This window comes from Apium graveolens, chromosome 7 (genome assembly GCF_009905375.1).
Source record: "Apium graveolens cultivar Ventura chromosome 7, ASM990537v1, whole genome shotgun sequence".
Taxonomy (NCBI): domain Eukaryota; kingdom Viridiplantae; phylum Streptophyta; class Magnoliopsida; order Apiales; family Apiaceae; genus Apium; species Apium graveolens.
Genome location: NC_133653.1, coordinates 11,533,029 through 11,560,658, shown reverse-complemented (window position 1 = coordinate 11,560,658; position 27,630 = coordinate 11,533,029). Strand labels below are relative to the sequence as shown.

At 34.6% G+C, this 27,630-nt stretch overlaps 3 protein-coding genes across 3 annotated transcripts; all 3 read left to right on the top strand.

Moving 5' to 3' along the window:
* The first annotated feature begins 2,248 nt into the window (after positions 1-2,248).
* On the top strand, positions 2,249-3,085 carry LOC141673250 (putative mitochondrial protein AtMg00310). The gene has a single exon (XM_074479981.1). It carries the CDS (start codon positions 2,249-2,251, stop codon positions 3,083-3,085), a length of 837 nt encoding a protein of 278 aa, XP_074336082.1.
* A 2,491-nt stretch (positions 3,086-5,576) lies between these two features.
* LOC141673249 (uncharacterized) lies at positions 5,577-6,551 on the top strand. Its single transcript, XM_074479980.1, has 2 exons — positions 5,577-5,958; positions 6,130-6,551. The coding sequence occupies exons 1-2, from the start codon at positions 5,577-5,579 to the stop codon at positions 6,549-6,551; spliced, it is 804 nt and encodes a 267-aa protein (XP_074336081.1).
* Positions 6,552-6,815: 264 nt separating this feature from the next.
* Positions 6,816-7,544, top strand: LOC141673248 (uncharacterized). The gene is made up of 3 exons (XM_074479979.1): positions 6,816-6,965; positions 7,041-7,241; positions 7,356-7,544. The coding sequence occupies exons 1-3, from the start codon at positions 6,816-6,818 to the stop codon at positions 7,542-7,544; spliced, it is 540 nt and encodes a 179-aa protein (XP_074336080.1).
* Positions 7,545-27,630: the final 20,086 nt, after the last annotated feature.

Here is a 27,630-nt window from a genome sequence, read left to right as displayed (position 1 = left end):
CAGTTTTAACTAATTATCCACTTTTTCAAATTGTAACAAAAAATTATATATGCACGTTCTTAGCTTAATTATACAAATCGACCAGTTTTTATAAAATCGTTAATAAATCGGTAAAAAATATTTAAATAATTTGATAAATCGTTAATAAATTATCAATAAATAATTTAAAGTTTCATTTTATCTTTAGACTTTGTAATGCTCTGGCACATTAAATTGTTAAGAAAATTCTTTGTATTCGGCTTTTTCTGTAAATTGGATTAGCAACCCTCCATGTAATCTTTTCTCCTTAGTAAAGTGTGATTAGCACTATTATAAAAATCGCCGATTTTGACGATTAATCGGTCCAATCGGCGGGCTACCGATCAGATTCAGTGAAAATGGCCGGAAAAACATTTTCTGAGAAATCGGGTCAAAATCCGGTCAAAATCGGACCAAAATCGGTTGAAAATCAAAATAATCGGGTCGGAATTAAGTAGAACTTTCATTCTTAATCATCGATCCTCAAAAATCAAACGCCATATGTGTGTGTAGGGTGTGTGGTATGTAATTCTATATTGATTGAATGTAATGATGATATATTATCACGAGATATATAAATAGTGATTGAATGTTATGATAATTCCGGAAGAATAAACAACGATTTGAGTTTTGAATGGTATAAAAATGGTGGTTTAGGATGATTTACTGGGAAAGATGATAAAGGCGGCTAAAGTGAGAAAAATGATAGGGTAAATACTAGATGAACATATGAGAAATGAGAGTTCATTGGGTTTACAAATCTCAAAGTATAATTGAAGTAGTAGTATGTGCCGTATTTGGACAAGACCGCCAACAATACCGAGAAGCCCAAAGCCCATTTTCTTACATTTAAATTTTAAAATATATATTTTAATATAAAAAATGTATCCGATTAATCCCCGATTTACCGATTAGTCGCTAATCGGTAGCTCTACCGATTATTTCCGATTACCGATTTTCACAACACTGGTGATTAGTTATAAGTTTTTGGGTTGATTTTTCCAACCTTTTTTTACCTTTAAAAAAAGTCATGCCTTCGAATACTTTTTAACCAAAAAAAGTAATATACGTAAATATATTATCTTTCTAAATATTATTTGACTAGTTGCAACTCGCTAAGTAACTTGGACTACTCGGGAAGATTTTACAGTGTTTGGTTATTCAAATTTTTAACAAGCAGGTGAAAAGAATACTAAGTATTTTCATCAATCTTGTAACAGAAGGAAAAGGGCGAACCATATTAAAAGGTTGAAGAATGATGGGGGAGAGTGGGTTTATTGGAGTAATGGCCTTCAAGACTTGATTTCGGGGTATTTTCAAAAGTTGTTCACAGAGGAGAAAACTAAATGTGATGATGTTTGGAACTGTATCCCACAGTCGATCACGGAATAGCAAATAGAGAGCTATTGCTGCCAATTACTGATGAACAAGTCAAAGAAGCATTATTTCACATGCACCCTGACAAGGCACCGGGGCCTGACGGCTTGACCCCGGCCTTCTTTCAGAGAAACTGGTATGTGGTAGGAGGAGAAGTAATTCCAATGACTAAGGAATTCTTTGCAACAGGAGAAATTATGGGTAGTCTTAATGCTACAAACATTGTGTTAATACCTAAAAAGAAGCACCCAACATCAGTGACAGATTTGAGACCGATAGCATTGTGCAATATTTCTATGAAAGTAATCACGAAAGTTCTTGCAAATCGAATGAAAAAAGTGCTAGAAACTGTGATCTCGGATACTCAAAGTGCCTTTCTTCCAGGTCGTTTGATTTCAGATAATATCGTGGTTTCATTTGAGATTATGCATTATCTAAAACATAAGAAGTTTGGAAAAGAAGGTTTCATGGCCCTTAAATTGGATATGTCTAAAGCTTACGACCGAATTGAATGGAAATTTTTGAGGGGAATGTTGTTGGCAATGGGATTTAGTAATTGGTGGACTTATCTGATTTTGCAATGCGTGTCAACAGTAGAATACAAAATAGTTCATGGGGATTTTGAGGGTGATCCTATTCAGCCAAGCAGAGGTTTGATACAAGGAGACCCCTTGTCTCCTTATCTCTTTATTGTTTATGCAGAAGGTTTATCTGCTCTAATCACCCATTATGAATCAAAGAACTGGCTGACGGGCGTAAAAATTTGCAGGCGAGCTCCAGTTGTTAGTCATATGCTTTTGGTGACGATAACTATCTTTATTGCAAGGAAAATATGGGAGAGGCAACGAAAGTAATGGAGTTGTTGGCAGTTTATGAACGAGCATCGTGGCAAAGAGTTAACAGAGCTAAATCTACTGTATTTTATAGTGTAAATGTCATTCAGTATAACAAAAAATTGATCAGTCAAAATCTGCAAATTAAGGAAGCTGATGACTCATCTAAGTATCTGGGCTTGCCAAATATATTGGGGAAGAACAAATCAATAGTTTTTGGTTATTTAAAAGATAAAGTGAAGGCCAGTATCCAGAATTGGAGTGAGAAAAATGTGTCGAAGCCAGCCAAAGAAATTCTGTTGAAGATGGTTACTCAAGCTTTACCATCATTTGCTATGAACGTTTTCTTATTACCAATGGAGCTGATTAAAGACATCGAGAAATGCATGGCCAAATTTTTCTGGAGTACGTCACAGAAAAGCAAGTCTAAAATCAGTTGGATGGCGTGGGAAAGGATGTCAAAGCACAAATATGAAGGGGGTCTTGGATTTCGTTGTTTAAGGGATTTTAATGTGGCAATGCTAGGAAAACAATGTTGGCGGCTATTGACGAACCCAGATAGCTTGGTGGCTCGTGTATATAAAGCTAGATACTATACGGACAAATATTTTATGGATGCTGACTTGGGATCTAGTCCTAGCTTCGTATGGCGGAGTGTGTTGGAAGCCAAGAGAGTAATCTCTTCAGGTTCGTGTTGGAGGATAGGTAATGGCAAAGAAGTGTCAGTTTTGCAGCAGCCCTGGTTACAAGATACTGACAACCCTTATATTATCACGAACTTTCCTACTATAGTACAACAGAAGGTGGCTTCTTTATTCTGCACTGATGCTAAACAATGGGACCTTGAATTTATTTGATATATTTTTGAAGAACATGATCAATATTGCATTATAAATACCAGAATTGAACAGGAACTTGAGAAGGATGTTTTATGCTGGAAACACGAGCACTCTGGTCAGTATTCAGTCAAGAGTGCATATAGATTGATTCAGAGTTAGAAAGCAGTCCGAAATGGTGGGGATAGTAGCACCTTTTGGAAATGTTTGTGGAAAATCAAAGCTCCTTCAAAAGCGTTAAGCTTAATTTGGAGAGCTACTAACTCATGTTTTCCAACCAAAGTTGAATTACAGATTAAGCATGTTCAAGTGGATGACATATGTCCAGTCTGTAACGAAGAAAATGAATCTATCTGTCATGTTTTAGTTCACTGTAAGTTGGCAGCTGTGTGTTGGCAAATTTTCAATTCATGGATCAATATGGAGGAGATGAGAGATTTTGTAAAATGGTTAAATACAGCTCTAGTAAACCAGTCAGCAACCGAGAGAGAAAAAACTATTATTCTTTGCTTGCCAATTTGAAGGTCTAGAAACGACCTGGTCTGGAATAATAGAAGATGGACAACCATGAAAATAGTTGCGAAAGCTTGGGAGTATCTTTCACAGTGGAAGCTAGCTCAGGGTAAAGGTACTGGAGCACATATACAACCTCCTGTTACAAGAGACGGTGCATTATACTGGGTTAAGCCACAACAAAATGCAATAAAGATCATGGTGGATGCAGCAATTTTCGAGGAGAAAGAGATGTCAAGAGTGGGATTAGTAGCTCGCGATCATGGAGGTCAGTTGATCCTGGCCAAGACTAAATGTTATGAAGAATTCATGAACCCCACACTGGCAGAAGCAATGGCGATAAAAGAAGCTTTGAGCTGGACGAAGCAAATGGAATGGATGGAAGTCACGATTGAGTCAGACTGTTTGGTTGTCATACGAATGTAGTGCAACACCTATGAGATAAAGACTTGGGATGGTGGTTGAAGATTGCAGAGAGATTTTCCGTCAGTCCAACAACATCAAGTTGTTCTTTGTGAAGCGATCTATGAATATACCGGCTCATGAGTTAGCACATGTGTCGTATATGTATCCTGATTGCATTTTTGATAGGGAGTCTGTTCCATTTAGTATTAAAATTTGTATTCACCAATATTTAATGGAGTAATGAAAATTGCATTTTATCAAAAAAAAGAAACACACACAGTGGCAGACCGTGGGCTGGGCTAGCATTGGCTCCATCCCGGGTCAAAGTTTTACGGCCCATTTAAAATTTAGTATTAATCCCATCCTTTTATACATTTAGTCCAGAAAAAGTTTTTTGAAGCCCAGTTAATATATATTCAGCCCAACAAGTTTTCATGTCTCCAGCTTTATAGAATTTGACAGCCCATTAAACATTAGATCTAGAAACAAAATAAAATAAAAAGCACGGATGTGAACACATGTGATGTTGTCAGTTGTGCTATGTTGCTGCTATTAATTGAAAAAACAAATCCCTACACTAAAATTTAGGTCACATGTTTTCTTCTATTATAAAATTATAAAGTAATTTATCTCGCTCTCGTTCCTGACTCCCTGGTTCACTTTTCATATCAATGTAAGTTTTATATTATTGTTTAATTTTGTAGATTAGTTTATTTATATTATATATATAGGTTCTATTTTAATTTATAATCATATAAGGTATAAATCTGTAAGTAATTAATTGTGAGTACTGATTGTCAACACGTTATACGTATTTAGATTAAATAGGTTAATTTGTTAATATTAATGCATTTTTTTAATAATTTAGATTGTGTCGGTACTTAGAATGAGTGATAATTGTCGGATTACCACAAAATTTTTTATTATTAGTGTCATTTGAAATCTAAATTTGCTAGGATGCTAACACCCGAAAATTATATAATAAAAGGAAATATATATATTTTAGTCTCTACGTGCTCTTTAAAATTAAAGACATTGTGAATTTATTCTATTAAAGAATTTTATTTTTGTTACAGGAATCAAGGTCGAAAAAAAGACATTATTTTCTTATTTTCCTACTATTAATACTACTCATGCAACTACTTCTAGTGTTGCTCTTACTGTTACTCCCACAACTATTGCTACAACCACTCCTACTACTACCATTGATCCTGCAGCTACTGTTAGTGTTGCATATATTGCTAGTCATGATCTTCCTATTGCTACAACCACAACTACAGTTACTCTTAGTGCTCCTCCTACAAATGTAACTAGTCCTATTGATCTTGAATCTCTTGAACGCGATTCGGGTCTTCGTCATTTCTTGTACGTGATGACATTAGGCGTGAATATATTAGACTTGGAGCATGTCACCCTAAACTACATAAAGATCAATATCCACCTACTGAGTTTGGAAATCAACGTCGTCGATTTCAAGCATCTTGGTTCAACTTATGGTCTTGGCTAGATTGTTCAGTTTTGAAAGATGCTGCATTATGTTTTTTGTGTTTTCTATTTGAAAAGGATTCATCTTCACAAAATGCATTTATTATTGATGGATTCAGGAATCGGAAAAGAGTTAATGATAATGAGAGATTTCCTTTCTTGGTGCATATTGGAAAAGGTAATTCATATCTTAAAAAAAACAGTATGGTCTCTTGACGGGTTGACCAATGTTACAAGACATATTGACAAGGTCATAAATTGTCAATCGTTGGAAGAGGTAAAGAAGAATAGAGTACGCTTGAGAGTTACTATAGAGGTTGTTCGATACTTGAGTTTGCAAGCATGTGCATTACGGGGTCATGATGAATCATCAACTTCTCATAACAGAGGTAATCTTACTGAGATAAAAAAAGTTTTTGGTAGACTAAGTGTTGATATTTCAAATGTTGTTTTGGAAAATGCACCAAAAATGCCATGTATAATTTCCAAAGGTACAAATAGATATTTTGCACACCCTTGCTTCTAAAGTAAGAAATAAAATCCGTGATGGAGTAGGAGATTCTAAGTTTTGCATTTTAGTTGATGAATCAATAGATGCATCACATAAAGAACAGATGGCTATTGTGCTTCGGTTTGTTGATGTTCATGGTATTATTCGTGAGTGCTAATTTTTGATATTGTTAATGTGGCTGATACAACATCATTAACTCTTCAGAAAGAAATATCTAATGTTCTCACACGGAATAACTTAAGCATTCATAATATGAGAGGTCAGGGATATGATGGTGCTAGTAATATGCGTGGTGCATTTAATGATTTACAGGCTCTATTTCTTAAAGATTTCCCATATGCTTATTATGTACATTGTTTTGCTCACCGTTTACAACTAGCATTGGTCGGAGCTGAAAAACAAGATTCTATTTGGGAATTCTTTTCTATATTATATAATGTTGTAAATATTGTTGTCGATTCTTCTAAACGCTTGTTGGAGTTACAGACTGCACATGGAATAGAGGTTGACAATTCTGTGGCAAGCGGAGAACGTGAGACTGGTAGGGGACTTAATCAAATTGAGAATTTATAGCGATCTGGATCTACAAGGTGGAGTTTTCACTTTAATTGTATTTGCATCTTCATTGATAAGTTTGGTTCAATAATTACTTTGTTGGAAAATATTAATAATTATAGTAGTTCTTCAAACTCTGTGCGCGGAGAATCTAGAGGTTCTTTAAAGGCACTGAAATCATTTGAATTTTTATTTGTGCTATATTTGATGCATAAGATCATGGGCCTTACAAATTTGCTTTGTCGAGCCTTACAAAGTAAATCAATTGATATCTTAAATACAATGGATTTAGTTGCAACAACAAAAAAAATGCTACAATCTCTGAGAGATGAGGGTTTTGACGTTCTTTTGGATTATGTCACGTCGTTGTGTGTAAAGCATAAAATTAATGTACCAGATATGAATGCTCATTATATGGATGGTATCCGTTCTGTGTGACAAATAGATGACAAATCAGTTGAACATCATTATCATTATGATATATTTAATTTTGCAATTGATTTTCAGTTAGAAGAGCTACATTATAGGTTCAATGATGAAGTTATGCAACTTTTGAGATTAAACACATCTTTGGAATCAAAGAACAATTTCAGTTTATTTGACATTGAGCATATTTGTGCACTTACTACTACATTTTATCATGCTGATTTTGGACAACAAGATATGTACCATCTTAAACTTCAACTTGATCATTACAAGATTGATGTGGTTAATCTACTCTTTCTGATTTATGTCTACAACTAGTTGATACGGGAAAGGCATCACAGTACAATTTGATTTATAGGTTGATTTGTCTTATTTTGACACTTCCTGTATCTATAGCAACTTACAGAAAGGGTTTTTTCGATCATAAAATTAGTTAAGAATGATCTTCGAAATAAAATAGGGGAAGAGTATTTGAGAGACACTATGCTTATCAACATTGAGAGGGAGTATGCTGAAGAAATTGATCCAGATGAAGTGATAGATGGATTTTATGCTCAAAAAAATCGTCGGGCACAGCTCAAATGATGTGAGTAAATCTTCTTTTATTTGTCATTGTGAACTAGTATCTTTATTACTTACTTTTTGCATATGTTGGATTTCAAATTAATAGTATAGTTGAACTATGTGATTTTCGTTTTACATGTATATGCTAGCTTACTCAAATAATTTTTGTAGAATTGCGCAGAAAAAAAATCACTACAGCCCCAGTAGGTTTATAATCCTGGGTCCGCCCCTGCACAAACACACACACACACACACACACACACACACACATATATATATATATATATCAAGTATTGAGATTTACTACATAATACGATAATCTAGTTACTTGATTTACTTAGCGTGAAGTTTCAAAGGGATGGCGCGAAATTAGTGACACTGGTATTTGCTTACGAGATTGAAGCATGATTGATGATGTCGTACCATCATGGTCGTTTTGATCATGACTATTATTGAAGCGGCGATAAGGGTGGAGTATAAAGGTGGTATAAAATTAACTTAGACATATTTTGGACCGCAAACACCTCTTATTCATCCCACGACTCTCATTTTTATATGTAATATAAGGCAAGGTGAAACTCTAACAAGGTTAATCTAAACCGATCCAACTTTATCTTGTCCAGATAAAGGTATGTGTATAATAAACTCTTGTTTTAAAAGGTTCAAGTGTGTAAAGATTATGAGTGTACTATTTAACTTTAAGAAAAAAACTTTCATATGACAATTTATAGTCTTAAAAAATGGTTAATGACGCCCGCAGGAGTTGGCTCAGTTGATTAAAGAGGGGATAATTATCATCTTGATCACAGGTTCGAATTCCACAGGAGGAGAATTTATGATTATGCCTCATGTTCAGATCTTGTCACTTAAATGCGGTTTATCTGCGTGAGTCTGTGGGGTTTACCCAGTGCGCACCCGAAGGGTAGTGGCTGCGGGTTCCCTACGATAAAAAAATGGTTAATGACATACAAGATTTTTTATATAAGAATGTAGTCTCAATAATAGCATAGTTTTTGTCAGTCACATTTCAATTTATGAAGGCCATGCAAGGACTTCAAAAAAGAGTATGCTATTGAATTGTTCATGTCAAATGAGATTACGCTGCTAGAATTTTGTTCATTGTAATCAAGTTTTAAAAGTTTTAATTGAAAGTTCTTGAAAAACACTTGAAAACTTGATGCGTCAAATTATGTTGGTAGCAAATATTTGCGAGTATCGGTCATATTCACAAAAAGATAGATTTTGAGAATTTCAAGTGAATTATTATAAATTATTTCTAGAAAAAAATGAACGTTGAGAATATTTAACTAAATAAATAATATAAATTGAATTTGTACATAATCAATTAACTAAAAGTCTAGAGTACTTAAGCTCCACCATTCTTACATCAAATCGGTCATAAAATATTGTGAATCACTAGCACGAGTGACTAAAATAGTAATTAACATCTCTCATGTGTTAACAATTTCAAAATTTTTATGATATTCTCACACTCACTTTCAATTCAGCTAGTTGTACATATGTCTCCCGTGAGTAAAATATCTCGATCCCTTACCCCTATATATATTCATTAATCTTATGATATTCACCAATTACACAAATTAAATGTTAAAATATATCAAAATTTTACTTTTACCCATAAAATTACTAATTAAATTAAAAAAATAATCATAATACAAACATATTTTCTCTTTGCATCATAGAATTAAACTACCCACTAATGTCAAGAATAATAACAACAAAAATATAGAATGTCATATAAAGCAAGTATGGATACTCGAGACAGTACAAAAATTGAACTTGCATTAATGGAAAATAACATTACACCATGTATGACCTTGTTGTAATGATTTTTTTCAGTGTAATCAGCTAAAGTATGAACATGGGTGCATATAAAGAGTAAACAAAGCTTTAACTTTACTCTTGTGAATTTCCCTATTTCCTTACACGACAAAACTAACAAACAATAAAAATGAGCTATTTTATTTTAATTAATATAATAGATTAATATTCATAATTGAATAGTATTATGAAACAAAATTCATAAGAGTAGTGTTCGAGATTTCAAATTGGGTACCCAAAAAAATTCCAAATGATGTGGTAGTATGTACTATATTAATTGATGTTTTTAATGTGAATACATGGGGATCCATCTTTTTAATGGTATCATAATCAATTAAGGAATGCCATGTGACATTTGGGAATCATTTTGGGATCCAATTTGGGTAATTTAGCATTTTTCAATTCATAAATACTTTTGGTCCTCAGTTTCTGGACTCTTCCGTTGAACTTTATTAAATGGAACATCTCATAATGTTGTGCAAGACATGCCTGTATTATAACAAGACTAAGTCATACTGACAACCCTAAGATTAGTTGTATTGTAACCTTAATCTGTAATTCATACTTGTAACACTTAATGTCTGTAAAATGTAAATGGAGCAGACTGGAGCATTTTTCTCTAAACAGTGTCAAGCCTAAGATTTCTATCTGGAAGAAGATCAAGAAGATCATGCCTCAGAAGAATTATGAAGAAGTTTAGAGTTGAATAAATCTGTTTGGTGTAAAACATTCTAAGTCAAGATCTCTACAAGTCACAGAATTAGTGTTATAGAGAAATCATTCGAGAACTCCAGAATGACTTATCGAGAAGTCATTTAAACTCTAGAGAGTACCGACAGATGAATAACATCTACCCGACGGATGAGCAATATCTACTCGACGGATGAGCAATGTCTACCCGACGGATGAGCAATATCTACTCGACGGATGAGCAATGTCTACCCGATGGATAAGCAACATCCACCGGGTGTAGAGAACTCGGGAATTGCTATTGGAGATATCGATAAGTCAGATACCCATTCGAGAACTCAGAGATATCGACAAGTATACATTCATTAGAGAACTCTGAGTTATCGATAAGCCAAAGTCCATTAGAGAACTCTGAGATATCGATAAACCAAAATTCACTAGAGAACTCAGAGTTGTCGATAAGTCAAGTTAACAATCAAGTTTCAGAGATATCGACAAGCCAACATGCCTATCGAGATGTCGAGTTCTCTACAGCTTAATTGGAGATCTCGAAGTGAAGAAATTGCTCTATGTACAGAATTACAGAACAGTTAAATATCCAAGGTTGCAAATCAACAAACAATTCACACAACTGGATTGACAAGTCTACAAAAAGCAGCTTGAGAGATGTGCAAGATCAATGGCAAAGATTAACTGACAGAGGAGATTAAAGTAATCACGGGATGCTAAAGATATGCTAAGCCAGAAATGGAAGATTTGCTTTTCTATAAATGGATGGCTCAAGTGCACTAATTGTGAATGATGGCCAGACTTCTAATGATGAGCAAAGATCCCCAACTCCAGCAATTTCTACAAGTGAGAAAAGAGTCAATGACACTGAAGAGCAAGTCATACTGGAATTGGATGAAGAAGATGAGTTCTACACTCTTGATGAGCTTGATGAGCTGGACAAATCAATGGCTTACTTGGCTAGAAAATTCTCTAATATTAAAGTAAAAAAACCAAGATTTTTCAAGAGCAAAGGACAGTCCTTCAACAAAGACAGCAGCTGGAAAGGAAAAGGGAAGTACACTCCTGATAGCAAAACTGGCTACAAAACCGGATCTGTTGATAGATCAAAAATAAGGTGCTTTAACTGTGATGAGTTGGGCCATTTTGCTATAGAATATAGGAAACCCAAGAAGGAAAAGAAAGACAAAGCCTATCTTGAATTGGAAGCAAAGTATGATGCTCTTTTAAAGAAGCAACAAGGGAAAGCTTATATTGTTGAGGGAAAGAGCTGGGATAATTCAGATAATGATGAATATGAAGAAGTTGGAAACTATGCATTCATGGCCTTGGAGCAAGGAGATTCTTCATCATCTAAATTACAGGTACCAACTCTTACCACAATTGATTTAAATGTGAGTCAATATAAGGAAACTGTTGAAAAGATGAGCACAGAAATGTTCCACATTCATACAAGCATGGTTGCTGCAAATGAGGAAGTTAGCAATTTGAAAAAGATCAACGAAAAACTTGAGAGTGAAAAACAAGAGACTGAATTGTTGCTGGTTAAGCTTGATACTGCTAAGCAAGAAAATGCATACTTAAAGAACAAATTAAAATGTGCAAGTGAAATTGAAGCAGTATTGAGAGAAAAGCTGGAGAAGAATGAAGTGAAGCTGAAATCCTTCAGAAATGCTTCTGATTTGATTGGCCAATATCATGAAAAGAACAAGCCATGTGCAAACATTGTCATTGGTCTTGATTATGAGGATTTGAACAACAAGAGGAAGTCTGTCAGTGACAAAGGGAAATCAACTGAAACTGAAGATGTTCCAATTATTTTGAAGAAAGTTGAATCACCTTTGTTTAAGGCATGTGAAGTGAACTTCAGTGAAGAAGAGTTGATCATCAAACATGAGATAGCTGATGAGGACAAGGAAAAGAAAAATGATGAGACAACTCAGTCTTCCATCTCTGTTGAAACACCAAAAGCCAATTAAGAAACCAAGGAGCCTGTGAAGGAGATTAAAGCTAAATAGGTCAAAAAGAAAAAGAAGAATAGAAATGGAAAGATTGGGATAAACAAAAGCAATAATTTTGCTTATGTTGCAGATGCTCCTAGAAAGAGGTGTGAGAATTGTGGATCAATGAATCACCTAACTCATCTTTGTAAAAAGACTGTTAGAAATTCACCTGAAGGAGTCTGCAAGTAAAATGAAGCTAAGGCAAATGATCCCTATTCATTCTGTGATAAGTTTGACTGCATTCCATGCAACATGAAAGTGATGAAGAGTTGCTACAAATTGAGAATTGTTCTCATAGAATCAAAAGTTGGTTCTATATTTGAAAGGGAAAATGCTCAACAGTCTATGAATTCCATTTTATCTCAAAATTCTCATTCTACTTCTGCAAAATCAGTTAACAAGAAGAAAGTGCCCAACACAGCTTGGGTAGCTAAACACACTTAATTCTCATTGTGTGCAGGGCAAATGGAAGAAGGTCATATGGATCATTGATAGTGGATGTTTCAGGCATATGACATGTGATAAGGCCCTGCTATCACAATTTGAGGAGATGGATGGCCCTTTGGTGACCTTTGGAGACAACAACAAAGGATTCATAATGGGATATGGCAAGATTATTTCTGGAAATGTTATCATTGAAGATGTAGCACTAGTTGCTGGATTAGAAGTAAATCTCCCAAGTGTTAGTCAATTTGCAGACAGAGGTTTTCAAGTTGTTTTCAACAAAGAAGATTGTGCTTTTATAAGCAAAAAGACTGGTGAAAATGCTCTTAAGGGAGTAAGAAATGGAAGCTTGTTTGTTGCAGACTTAGACTCGACAAATAAGGAAGGAGTGTGTTGTTTCTACACCAAGGCATCAGAAGAGCAAAGCAAACTGTGGCATAAAAAGCTATCTCACTTGAATTTCAAAGCTATCAACACCTTAGTCAAGAAGGAGCTTGTGAGAGACATGCCCAGTCTGGAATTTACTCAACTGGAAGTTTGTGAAGCTTGTCGGAAAGGAAAGATGAAAAGATCAAGTCACAAGTCAAAATCTGTGAATTCCATAAGTGCACCTCTGCAACTTATTCACATGGACTTGTTTGGGCCAGTAAATGTCTTGTCCATTTCAAGGAACAAATATGCCCTTGTCATGGTTGATGATTTTTCAAGATACACTTGGGTTGAGTTCATGTACTCTAAAGATGAAACTCCAAACATCATAATTGAGCACATCAAGAAAATTGAGAAGCAAGCTGAAGGAAAGGTTAGTGTGAAAAGATTGAGAAGTGATAATGGAACAGAATTCAAAAACTCAACATTAAGTGAATTCTGCAAAAGCAAAGGCATTGTTCAAGAATTTTCAGCAGCTAGAACACCTCAACAGAATGGAGTAGTTGAGAGGAAAAATTGAACATTGGTTGAAGCTGCTAGAACTTTGCTACAAGATGCTCAGTTGCCAACTAGTTTTTGGGAATAGGCTGTTAATACTGCATGCTACACTCAAAACAGATATCTCATCAACAAAGTCCATGGCAAATCACCCTACTCAATCATGTCTAACAGGAAGCCTACAGTGAAGCATCTACATGTGTTTGGAAGCAAGTGTTATATTCTAAAAGACAACTCTGAATCTGTGAGAAAATTTGACTCTAAAGTTTTTGAAACAATTTTTCTGGGATATTCATTGGAAAGAACAACCTATATAGTTTATGTTATTGATCAAAAGAAAATTATGGAAAGCAAAGATGTGAATTTTGATAATGACAAGTGTCCAGGCTTGGAATGCCTTGATGAAAATGATGTTGAAGCCCTTGCATTTGGAAATCTAACCATTGATAGTGATTCTGATGAGGAAGATGAAGTTGTGACACAATAAGTGACAAATAAAGAAACCTCTGAACAAAATCATGGAAATGAAAGCTCTCTTCAGACATCTGAGTTTGATGGCACAAACTCAGGGGGAGAAGGAGAAAATGGAAATGACAGTCATGGTAATACTGAAGAAAATGATGAAGGCACTAGTCAACAGACACACACCAGAAAGTGGGATAGGAGTCATACAGTGGAAGCTATTATTGGTGATCCCTCAACTGGTGTGAGAACTAGAAGTGCAACTGCTAATGAATGCCTACATGCATGTTTTCTATCTCAAGTAGAGCCCAAGAAAACTGAAGAAGCCCTAATGGATCCTGACTGGATATGTGCCATGAAATGAGCATGATGGAAGAATTGAGTTACTTCATTGGCCTTCAAGTTAGTCAAAGAAGTGATGGTATTTTCATCAGCCAAACCAAATATGTGAATGACTTATTGAAGAAATTTGGTATGGTGGATAGCTCACCAGCATCTACACCAATGTCTACTGCAACCAAGTTGGATGAAGATAAGAAAGGCAAGAGTGTGGATATTTCAAGCTATAGAGGGATGATTGGATCATTACTGTATTTGACTGCTAGTAGACCAAACATCATGTTTGCTACTTGTCTATGTGCCAGATTTCAAGCCAATCCAAAGGAATCACATTTGATGGTTGTCAAAAGGATTTTCAGATACTTAAAGGGAACTCCAAACTTGGGATTATGGTATCCTAAGGGAACTGGTTTTGAAGCTGTTGGATACACAGATGCAGATTTTGCTGGATGCATGGTTGATAGGAAAAGTACTAGTGGAAGTTGTCAATTTCTTGGTCAAAGACTTGTGTCCTGGTATAGTAAGAAACAGCAATCTGTGTCAACTTCCACAGCTGAGGCTGAATATATAGCTGCTGGAAGTTGTTGTGCTCAGGTGCTTTGGATTAGAAATCAGCTAATGGACTATGGTCTAGTGTTACACAAAATTCCTATTATGTGTGACAATACTAGTGTCATATCTATAGTAGCTAATCCAGTTAATCATTCTGGAACAAAGCACATTGATGTTAGGTACCATTTTATCAGGGAACATGCTGCAAATGGTACCATTGAGCTCATCTTTGTTTCTATAGAGAAACAATTAGCTGACATTTTTACTAAACCTTTGGATGAAGCAACCTTCACTAGACTTGTGAGTGAAATTGAAATGCTCAATTCTTCATCCTAAGGCAAGAACTCAGTTAATGTTTTGCAGCAGCTTAATTTCTAATAAATCACCCCAGTTTGATTTAATTGGAAATTAACTGAAATATGAATTATAAATATTTCAGAATCTCTGTATATTTATTTTTCTTTAAAAACTCAAAAATTAACTTAGAATATTTCAAATTCTAAGTAAACTGCTTAGTTGTTAATTTACATCTTAAATGTGTAAAAATTAGCACAAGGCAGAAAAACAGTACTCAAAGGTATAGAGAACTGAGTTCTCGATAAGTCAAAATGACTTATCGACAAGTCATTTTGGAGTTCTCGAGTGAGTCCTCGATAAGTCTATTTACAGACTTCTCGATAAGCTCTATTATGACTTATCGATAAGACCATGTAGAGTTCTCTAATAGTGTTAATTCACAGAGTTCTCGACAAGGATATTTTGAGACTTATCAATAACTCAGAACTAAAATAATTTAATTCAATGAATTATTTTAGACAAATACTTTTGGAAAATTTATTCTGATTTTAATTTGATTCAATTCAAATAAATTAGAATTATTTCAGTCCTTTTTGGACAAACTGGGCATTTGTCAGAGTTCTCGATAAGTAACTTGACTTCTCGAATGTACCTTTTTCATATTTAAAATTACTTCTCGATAAGTTTAATATCAAATGTTTATTTGACTTCTTGATAAGTATTTTACCTTTTTCTATAAATACCCAGACTTCTCCATTAATATTAAATTGGAATTTCTCAAAATTCTAAGTAAACTGAATATTTATTAAGTCATATCTTCAGTATGTGAACTTAATAAATAACAGATCAAAAGAAGCAAAAAGTATGAAAAACTGAACAAATTTAATTCATAAATTCTGTTCATAAAAATACTTTTGACATACTTAGTCTCTAAATTTCTCTGACTTATTGACACATTTACATGCTTATATGATTTCTTGCTTACGTGGAAATATGTTAGTCCAATGTTAGTAGACTAGTACATTATTTGTGTTGCTTTGCGTATGCTGATAGTGATAATTTTATCTGATTGCTTGCTGATAGGGAGAGTTACTTTTTGTGTAAGGAGTGCACGCTTATTTGCATGGGGAATAGTTATTCTTTAAAATAAACTAATATTCTTGAGTACTTGCATGGGGAATAGTCACTAGTCATTTCTAGCTGTCTAGTAGGCTTATGTGATTATTACTCCTATTATCCGGGCAACTCAAGAGTCTCTTGATTTCTATCTTTACTCCCTCTATAAATTAAAACGATTCACTCTTTATCACTCATCACTCTCCTACTCTCAACAAAAACAAAAATTTCAAACTCACCTTTTGTTCATCTCTCTCTCTCTTTCTCTCTCTCTCATTCAAATGGATGCCCAAATCTTCTACAGACTTGTAAATGGAGTTTATCAACCGGTCCATTATTTGGATGATGATCTAGTGTACTTTGATCCTTTCGGACTTCGTGTCCGCCTCAAGGGGGTTGTTTACAGCCCCTTTGATATTCCACTTGAGGTCTTTTACGAACTCTCGTGGGATGATCAAATCGACATTCTTTTCTTTGAGACGGAAGCCTCCTTCGAGCAGGAGAGACGAGCCAGGGTGGCTGAGCAGCAACGCCTTGCTGCTTTGGAGTTGCAGGAGAGGATCATCTCTCTTGCACACTCTATGTCCAGGGCTTACCAGCGCAGGGCAAGGAGGTTGGAGGCTGAGCAGAAGAAGTCTAAATTAGAGTAGTTAGGATTAGGATTTACTTGATATAATCTGCATCTTAATGTACTCTGTGTTTAATATTAATGAAATTATCTTCTTCTTTATCAATTTGTTTTTGTTGCTTGATTGTTTATGTCATGATTGCCTTGTATTTACAGATTAATTGATTATTAGTTTTCCTGTCATAATGCTTGCAACTGCATGTCTCAATGGTTATGCCTAATCAATACAGATAAATATGTTCAATGCATTACAGGTTCAACACAATCCACTCAGACAATAACAGGAGATTCAAGTTTCAATCAACAGGTATTTGTGTTAAATTGTAGCTAAAACATTTCAAAACCAAACTACGGTTTACCCAGGCACAGCAACACAAACACAAATACAAACTCAAACAAAATCCCACTCAGGTAACTCTCAAAAGGGACCTGTTTTACAAAAGGACAAAATCCCCAAAATGTTCTTCAGTTGTTTTGACTGTTTGAGAAAAAGGAACTGGTATCACAAACATGGAAATTTATCAGCTTTTCATGAGTATCACTAATGCACCTTCATGTGCACAAACAGTCTTCACAGACTGAAAGGTTTGAGGGTAGTACTCCTGAGGGGGAGCTATCTAAATCCTCTCCAATTCAATTGGAGGTTCCTCATGAAGGAACAACTCCCCTCATAACTCTAGCAGAAGCTGTCTCAACAGTCAAAGCTATAAGAACAATTGCCTATGACAATGTTATAAGAAGGGCAATCCTATCACATTTATGTAACAGTGCTCTGCAAGGTGCACAAAGGTTTGAGGCTGGTGTACATGACAGTAATCCAATCAAATTCTCTCCAATTCCATTGGAGGTTCTCACTACAAGTGGAGGACAACACACTGTCACAACCACAGAGCAATCTGTGAGTCAAACTGTGACCCCAGTCATAGATGCTTATGCACTCATTTTTCTGGTGAAATGAGTATGATTAGCCCTATATGGTCTTCCTCTAATCATATTATCACAGATTACCTCTTCTCAGCCACCTCTTAGTTCTGTAGGTCAAACAACATTTGAGCCTTTCATGTGAGGATAAGAGAAAAGATTGAGTGAAAAACAAAGAATAAGAGAGGCAGGATCCTTCCTGGCAAAAGGAGAGGTAGATGAATGTATGGATTTAGTAATCCTTGTGAGGGAACTCTGACTCTCAAAAGTCATGAGACTAGTACAGTGAGAATTGATGAGACTACTTATTCAAAAGAATAGAGAGCTTAGGACTTTTATCACTAACAGACTTTTTCTGTAAATCTAAGTGGAGCTTCTATTTTTTTTAAAATAATCACCATGAATCTCAATGAAGCTTGGAGCTGCAGACAGTATTCCAAATGGACATTGAAAGCAGCTTGAACAATGTGCATTTAGCTGGATCTTTCTTCCTAGAGATAATGCCAAAAAGGGGGAGAATATATCTAAATACCAAAACAGCTAATGGATGTTGAATAAATCTGAATGCAACTCAACAAAAGAAGACCTGATGGGAAGACTGGTTTTGGTTTCTACATTTAGTTAAAGTTTTGACATCATCAATCAGAACTTGTGCATAATTTCATAATGAACAAGTTGGGGGAGATTGTAATATATAATAGATGATGTCAAAGAATTATGCCTCAGAAGAATGTCAAAGATTACTGGAGCTAATAATATCATCAATATGTATGATCTGAGTATATCAGAAGATCAGAAGAGTTAAAGGCAGCAGGCAAGAGCAGAATATCAAAGGATGGAAGAAATCTGAATATGAAAGCTGGCTCTTTGTCAAGTTATAGGATAGGGATGTTAGCTAGATATCCTAAGCCAGATTTGCTGAAACTAATTGAGGCTCTAACTGACACCCCCATCCTAGAAGAATTGGAAATACTTGTGCAAATTAAGAACATAATTAAGAAAGAATCAGACAGCTCAGTCTTTACTTAATTATTGTAAAATGTCAAATATTCATTGTACAAGTGTTGTATCAGCTTTTGTATTATTTTATTTTCATTCTTTAACTTGGGGTTAGTCTTGTTAACAGGCATGAATTTGTGATAAACAATCTTCTCACAAATTGGGGGAGATTATTGTGCAAGACATGCCTGTATTATAACAAGACTAAGTCATACTGACAACCCTAAGATTAGTTGTATTGTAACCTTAATCTGTAATTCATACTTGTAACACTTAATGTCTGTAAAATGTAAATGGAGCAGACTGGAGCATTTTTCTCTAAACAGTGTCAAGCCTAAGAATTCTATCTGGAAGAAGATCAAGAAGATCATGCCTCAGAAGAATTATGAAGAAGCTTGGAGTTGAATAAATCTATTTGGTGTCAAACATTACAAGTCAAGATCTCTACAAGTCACAGAATTAGTGTTATAGAGAAATCATTCGAGAACTCCAAAATGACTTATCGAGAAGTAATTTAAACTCCAGAGAGTACCGACGGATGAATAACATCTACCCGACGGATGAGCAATATCTACTCGACGGATGAGCAATGTCTACCCGACGGATGAGCAATATTTACTCGACGGATGAGCAATGTCTACCTGACGGATGAGCAACATCCACCGGGTGTAGAGAACTCAAGATTTGCTATTGGAGATATCGATAAGTCAGATACCCATTCGAGAACTCAGAGATATCGACAAGTATACATTCATTAAAGAACTCTGAGTTATCGATAAGCCAAAGTCCATTAGAGAACTCTGAGATATCGATAAACCAAAATTCACTAGAGAACTTAGAGTTGTCGATAAGTCAAGTTAACAATGAAGTTTCAGAGATATCGACAAGCCAACATGCCTATCGAGATGTCGAGTTCTCTACAGCTTAATTGGAGATCTCGAAGTGAAGAAATTTCTCTAAGTACAGAATTGCAGAACAGTTAAATATCCAAGGTTGCAAATCAACAAACAATTCACACAGCTGGATTGACAAGTCTACTAAAAGCAGCTTGAGAGATGTGCAAGATCAATGGCAAAGATTAACTGACAGAGGAGATTAAAGTAATCACGGGATGCTAAAGATATGCTAAGCCAGAAATGGAAGATTTACTTTTCTATAAATAGAAATGACAAGTGATAGTTTAGAAAAGCTAATAGCATGTTTATTATCCACCGTGTAAACCATCAGTTAACTGAGTTATAAAGTTAACACTGGTCCTCTAGTTAAGTAGAACAATTAGAATAGAAAATTTGTGTGTTCTCTCTCAAGAAAGAAGCTAAGTTCTAAAATAAGAACTTAGAGATTTTGTAGCAAAACACTGCTTGATTTTTAATATAAAATTAAGTGAGTTTTGAAGATCTTTGTTTTACATATTTGCACTGCTATTTATGTTTAACATCCATTCTACTAAATCATTAACAACTACCAACTGCTAAAGCCTAAGTCGATCGAAAATCAAATATTTAAGCCAAAACACATTCACCCCCCCTCTGTGTTGTATTCATACCTAACACATAATTAAAGAGAAATATATAAGTTAAGTGAACCGTAAGATTATCAACAAATATTTGATTATATTTATAAAATATTTAGCTTTCCTGCAAATGAGTATTGACATTAATGATAAAATTTATTCTGGTGCCACTATTTTGAATGTGATATATAATGTTATTACTCAACATGTATATTTAAAGATTTGATCAAAATTTACTTGTAACCGGTGTTTTCAAATAAAAATGTACGCCCTTATTTAGTGAAAAAAGATGTAAACAATTAACCCAACCCGATAATTCAACTTGAATTTATCACAAATTCAGGGGTTTACAATCTCGACGTCCCATGTTAAAAAAATTATAAACAATTACGGTGTCATATTATTTGTTAAAAATTAAAATAAATAAATAATATTTAAAAAGGTGTTCGCTATAATTATCAATTTTCAGATTTTAATTTTGATTCTCGCTATTTCTTAATTTGTTAGAATAAATACGTAAAGTCATAAGTCCAGTTACTTGAAAAAATGAAAAATATTTGTTTTATCTTATATTATACCGGGCTTTACTCCATGGACAACCCTCTTATATGGAGAACCATGAAGAAGCCTTGATTCTATTATAAAATCGCATCATAAATTGAATTTTTTTTATTGTAAAACGTATAAAAAATGATACTAATGTAGAATAATAATTATATTTAAATAGGATAAAAAGTTTGATAATTAAAATTTGAAAAAAAAATATTTTAAATTTGGTTCTATAATGGAACAATTTTGGATAAAGGTGATTCTACTACAAAACCAATTTAAATTTTTTCATTAAATTTCAATGATTTTTTTAAAAAAAATTGTGTAACTTCATTTTTGAACTTGGTAATTAAAATTTGTAAATATATATGTTGAAAAATAAAATAAATTATATATTTAATATTTTTTAAATAATGATTCTCTACGGAACTCTATATAAGGAAAACCTCAATGGAGTGCATATTATACTATATGATAAATCGGCGTAATATATAAATTATGTGTTGTTTCTTTTTATATATGTTATATAATATTTAAACATACAATTTTCTAATTTGTATGGCTTTCGTGTCTATATGAGGGTAATACCATGGTGTTTCATTCATTTACGATATTATTTTGGACCATATGTGATGATTGATTTTTTCTTTTCAATGACGAATTGCGTTATTTTTATGTGGCTATCATTACCTTACAAAAATTAGTGGCGCCGAGAGGTTATTAATCATAGAAATACACTTTGGTTATAAGTTATATTCTGTTAATTAAAAATATATATATTTTGAAGTAATTGAATTTATACAATATAAATATTTAAAAGTTTTTGGACGAATAACGGGTACGGCTTTTATAACATACTGGTGAGTTATTTGGTGATTTTGGAGCACAACTATAAATGAGGTGTTCTCATTTCATAAGGGGTGCCCTTGGGTCGGCTAAACTGATTAAAACCTCCCAACCCGACCCTATTTACGGTCGAACCGAGCCAATCAAATTTAAACCGAAGTATAATCGGGCAATAAATTATTAAACCTGAACTTCATGGGTTGGGTTAGGGTTTTGCAAATTTTAACCCAACCCAACCCACCCGACATCTAAATGGGCTTGCTATTAATATATCCTATTGAGTCAGGCCATAATACTATATGTCATATTTTTGTGATATCATGGATGTACATATGTATATTATATATTTTTTTTTGTATCAACTGTTGGGGCACTGTACGAATTATCTGGACTATCTTATAGCTCGTGCGATGCACGATTTTTTAAAATTTACTAATTTTTAAAAATTTAATTTAATTTTTTTTAATTTATATATATATTGTTATGTATGATGTTCTTGCAATATTATTTTTAGCTTTGGTAGTTTGTTGTAATATTGTTGCAACAAATATGCAAATATTGGGAAATATACTGATGTGGATTATATTATTACAACTATATATAGTAGAATATATAATGATATTTCATAGATTATTATATCATTATATCACATTTTGGTGTTTGAATAGTAGTATCATTATATCATATTTAGGTATTTTAAAAGTAGTAGAACAATATAATCCTTTTATATTTATAATTTGTTGAATCTCTAATTATTTGCATATATAAGATTGCATTAGAATATTTTATCGCAATTGGTATTTGATTAGTAGTAGAACTGTGACAACCCGGGTTAAATCCCGAGTCTTTTTCGAAAACCGGGTTAAGTCCCGATTACGAGTCTGAAATAAGTCGAAGCCTATTGTCCAAAATACAGCCAACTTGGGTAACGACAAGCCCACCACAGGCCCCCAAAAGATCATGATTTGTTGGTGTAAGTAGTATTAATACTTTTCCTTATAAACTGAACAGAAGTCCCAAATCTCCTCGACGTGGGACTGGGGTGTTAAAAACTCCCCCACTTAAACTCCTGACATCCTCGTCAGGCCAAAACAGACATCACATAGGTCCGAATCGTTCCTCTCTAGCCATTGTGGGATAATACCGGCTAGTTTCGTGTCCCTACCTCCGGACCTCTTGCCATTGTGGGATAATACCACCAGCCTTCGTGTCCCCACCTCCAGCAACTTGACGCATCAAGCTTTCGAGAGTTGGCTATGATATTATATGTGACAACCCGGGTCAAATCCTAAACTTTTTTCGAAAATCGGGTTAAGTCCCTATTACGAGTCTGAAATAAGCCGAAGCCTACTGTCCCAAATGCAGCCAACTTGGGTAACGACTAGCCCACCACAAGCCCCCAAAAGATCATGATTTGTTGGTGCAAGTAGTAGTAGTACTTTTCCTTATAAACTGAACAGAAGTCCCAAATCTCCTCGATGTAGGACTGGGGTGTTACAAGAACAATGTAACTATTTTTTATTTATAAGTTTATTAAGAATTAACTTATTCTAATAAAATATAATCTTAATCGTCTATTTTTAATTATACCATATCAACAATTGAGATTATTTTGGTGGTACATGACCAAAGTTTTGGATAAGAAATATCTCTTGCTTATTATATATAAAGGATATAATAAAGATATGATTTATGTTTTAATTTAGAGAATAAAATATTACTACTAATTGAAATATAAAATATTACTGTTATTTCTATGCGTGTCTACAAAATATAATTATTTTTTAATTTAAACAATGTTTTATCCCGGTTCATTAGTATACGAAACACATGTAGTTTTGTTTTAAATTTGTTTATCCCGAGACCCATTATACTTGTTAAATCCAACTAATTATATTTAGTTTGATTTAATTTTATTTAAAACAGGATAAACATGTATATTCTTTTTTGTGCAAGACATGCATGTACTATAACAAGACTAAGTCAAATTGACAACCCTAAGTAAGTTGTATGGTAATATATGTTTGCATTGTGTATTGTAACACTTAAGTCTTTAAAAATATAAATAGACTAGACTTGAGTATTTTTCTGTAAACAGTCTCAAGCCTAAGAATAAGCTCTGGAAGATGATCATGCCTCAGAGAAAGTATGAAGAAGTTTGGAGTTGAATAAATCTGTTTTGTGAAAAATATTCTAAGTCAAGAAGTCTACAAGTCACAAATTTTGTGTTATAGAGAAGTCATTCGAGAACTCCAGAATGACTTATCGAGAAGTCAAGAAAAGCTACCAGAGAACTCACAGATATCGACAAGCAAAATTGAAGACATAAAGAATGGAGATATCGACAAGTCATTTCTTCACTAGAGAACTGTGAGTTATCGACAAGTCAAAATATCACTAGAGATCTTTGAGATATCGATAAGTCAAAATATCACCAGAGATCTCTGATATATCGATAAGTCAAAATATCACTAGAGATCTCTAAGATATCGATAAGCCAAAGTGAAGACATGAAGATAAGAGATCTCGACAAGCAAAATTCTCTTATAGAGAACTCGGAGACTTCGATAAGTCAAAACAACTATAGAGTGATGAGAGATCTCGATAAGCCAATATACTTATCGAGATGTCAAGTTCTCTATATACCAAACTGGGAGATCTCGAGGTAAAACTAAAAGTACAAAGTGCAAACCAGATAAATATCCAAGATTATCAATCAACAAACAATCCAATCAGTTGGATTGACAAGTCTACAATAGCAGCTTGAAGAAGTACAAGATCAAAGGCCAAGATTAACTGGCAAAGTAAAGTCACAGGCGTGCAAGATTAGCAAAGATACACTAAGCCATAAATAGAAAGATTTGGTTATCCAAAAATAGGTTTTAGTACATGCTACCGCATACTGTGTAATAACCAGTGTTTACAGTTCTATAAAGTAAACACTGGATGCTTTGTTTTAGGTGTAACAATTCAGATTATAAATCTTGTATTTCTCTCAAGGAAGAAGCTAAGCTCTTTAGCAACAAAGAACCTAGAAATTTTTTAGCAAGACATTCTTAATTTTAATATAAAATTAAGTGAGTTTTGAAAGATCCGTGTTCACTATTTTTATGTAGTTTAAATTCAGTACTAACACATTTCATTATAAGGTTTTAATTTACTTTGTTCATCACCATAAACACTTCAAGAAAGCAGGAAAACACAAAAACACATTCACCCCCCCCTCTGTGTATGATTCATTATCTACCATTTTTTGTTTAACTTAGATGAATAGTACATATTATTTTGTTTAACTGAAAGAATTTTATTTTAATTTTAATTCTGTTTACTGTGAATTAGTTCCATGATCTTTTAATCACGCCAACATAGCTGGAAAAAGAATTCGAGAGAATGGAATTGAGGTACGAGTGATAAGTGGAATTTTATACCACTTAGAGCATCTCATAACAGCTTGAATTGGTGTCTTGGACTCAAGTATTTTGTGTATTTGACGCGTTTTTTAGTATTTTTGTATTTCAGGATATAACTTGCTTAGATAGGTGGTTTTCATCGAATAAAGCTTAAGGAAGTGCTTGGAATCAGTCTAGGGGTGATGAGCAAAGAAATCAGCACAAACAAGAGCAAAATGAAGAATTTTCCAGAAGGGTAGCACGCGACCGCGCGCTAGGAGCACGCGACCGCGCGCCAGCACGATACCGCGTGGAGGAAGCACGCAGCCGCGTGCGTGCGGAATTTCAGATTCTGGTATAATTTGTTTTTAATTCTGTTTGGGCTTCTGTTGCCGCGGTGACTCCTGGTGAACCCATGGTGACGATGAGCTCTATTATGGGCTAATCATGATCATGGGATTCTAGCAGATTTACTATGGAATTCTTAGTTAATTGTTTATACCTTGGTTTGTGGTGATTGTATGATATCTAGTATAGGTTGTGCTTATTTGTCTTATATGCATCGCGAACATGTAAGATAGCCTGTTAATCTCGTGTGAAGCGACATTGGATCTTGAGATTTAGAATTTTCCATGCTAGCATAGGTTCATGTGTTGTATGCATGATTAGTGGGTAACTCTAACCGTTTTACTTGCCCTGTGTAATCATCATGAATAACTTGTGCTTAAATCGTTATATTGTCAAATTCTGTAGACATATAGGGTCTCAACATAATTGATGCCTATTCAACTTCTATCTAATTTATGGATGCTTGGTAGAATGGTATTCGTACAATAAAAGTTGGCGTTTATCAGTTTCGTGTTGTTCGATTATTATCATCACCATTACATGCTAAGGTTAATAACAATAACTATTGAATGAAGTAGTAATGAAGTTAGGATCTCATGTATGTTTAATATTGTTAATTCAAATGTTTAATTCTCGTAGTTAATATTAGTTAACCAATCTTGATTGTTATTGTCTTGGCATTGAAGAATAATCATACATTGGTGAGTAAGTGTTAGTTAAATATAATTAATCAGAGTCTCTGTGGGAGCGAACTAGAAATCATTTTCTATTACTTGTGAACGCATATACTTGCATGAATTATTTAACGCATGCTTTTTGCCTAACAAGTTTTTGGCGCCACTGCCGGGGACTCGGTGTTAATTTGTTTAGTTTATGTATTTGCCATCAGTGGTCATTAGGATTCAATGATTAAGACTTGTTACTCACTGCTTCTGGTTGTGTTCCAGGTACTATAGCGAGCATTTATGCAAACACGTTCTCGCACTCGCAAGAGAAATCTGGATAAAGCCGAGGAAACATACAAAGCTCTTGACTTTCCGAAGAAGATAACTTTTGAAGATTCGGATAAAGAGAGTGAAAAGAAAGAACCTGAAATAATGGGTGATCGTCTAGCTCAAGCTGATCAAGCTCTTATGGACTTTTCTCGGCCTAAAATTGATGACATTCAGTCAAGCATCATTCATCCGGCTATTGAGGCCAATACTTTTGAAATCAAGTCGGAGACTATTCAGATGGTGCAGAATTCTGTTTCTTTCGGAGGGACTGCGATTGAAGATCCCAACATGCATATCAGGAATTTTGTCGAGATCTATGGTACTTTCAAATATAATGGTGTTACTAATGAGGCTATCAAGCGAAGGCTTTTCCCATTCTCTCTGAGGGACAAAGCTAATGACTGGTTACATTCTTTACCAACTGGGTCCATCACTACTTGGCAAGATCTTGCGCAAAAATTTCTGGTGAAGTTCTTTCCAATGGCCAAAACTGCAGCTATGAGGATTGCTCTTAATCAATTGTGCAGCAACCAGGAGAATCTATGTGCGAAGCTTGGGAGCGCTACAAGGAGATATTGAGAAAGTTTCCACATCATGGTATGCCTGACTGGATGGTGATCACTAGTTTCTACAATGGTTTGGGGGTCCAATTTTGACCCATGCTCGATGCAGCTTCTGGAGGCGCCTTGTGGGCCAAAAGCTATACTGAGGCCTATAATCTCATTAAAACTATGGCTGCAAATGAGTATCAAAACCCAACTCAAAGGATGATGCCTGAGAAGGTGGCAGGTATTCTGAAAGTTGATGCAGCTACAACTATTGCAGCACAGCTCAAGGCGCTGACTATGAAGGTCGATTCTTTAACCAACTATGGTGTAAATCAAATAGCTAGTGTCTGTGAGCTTTGTGCAGGCTCTCATGCTACATATCAGTGTTCTCTTGCTAATGAATCTATTCAGTATGTGAACAATTTTCAGAGACCGCAGCAGCCTGTGCCCGCTACTTATCATCCTAATAACAGAAATCATCCCAATTTCAGCTGGAGCAATAATCAGAATGTTGTTCAGCAACCATATCAGCAAGCTGCAAATAAACAGTTTAAACCACCTGGATTCCAGCAACCTCATCAATTTGCTCATAGGCAACCATATCCTCAACAAGGAAGTGCTGCTCCACCTTCTAGTGCTAATTTCGAGGAGTTAAAGCTGTTGTGCAAAAGTCAGGCTGTTTCTATCAAG

Bases quoted from the DNA above. Each gene is read 5' to 3' on its own strand.
- LOC141673250 (XM_074479981.1), top strand. From the start codon at position 2,249: ATGGAGTTGTTGGCAGTTTATGAACGAGCATCGTGGCAAAGAGTTAAC.
- LOC141673249 (XM_074479980.1), top strand. From the start codon at position 5,577: ATGGATTCAGGAATCGGAAAAGAGTTAATGATAATGAGAGATTTCCTT. The intron at 5,959-6,129 runs GTACAAATAGAT...ATTATTCGTGAG, and splicing joins GCCATGTATAATTTCCAAAG to TGCTAATTTTTGATATTGTT.
- LOC141673248 (XM_074479979.1), top strand. From the start codon at position 6,816: ATGGATTTAGTTGCAACAACAAAAAAAATGCTACAATCTCTGAGAGAT. The intron at 6,966-7,040 runs GTGTGACAAATA...ATTGATTTTCAG, and splicing joins ATATGGATGGTATCCGTTCT to TTAGAAGAGCTACATTATAG. The intron at 7,242-7,355 runs GTTAATCTACTC...CTGTATCTATAG, and splicing joins ATCATTACAAGATTGATGTG to CAACTTACAGAAAGGGTTTT.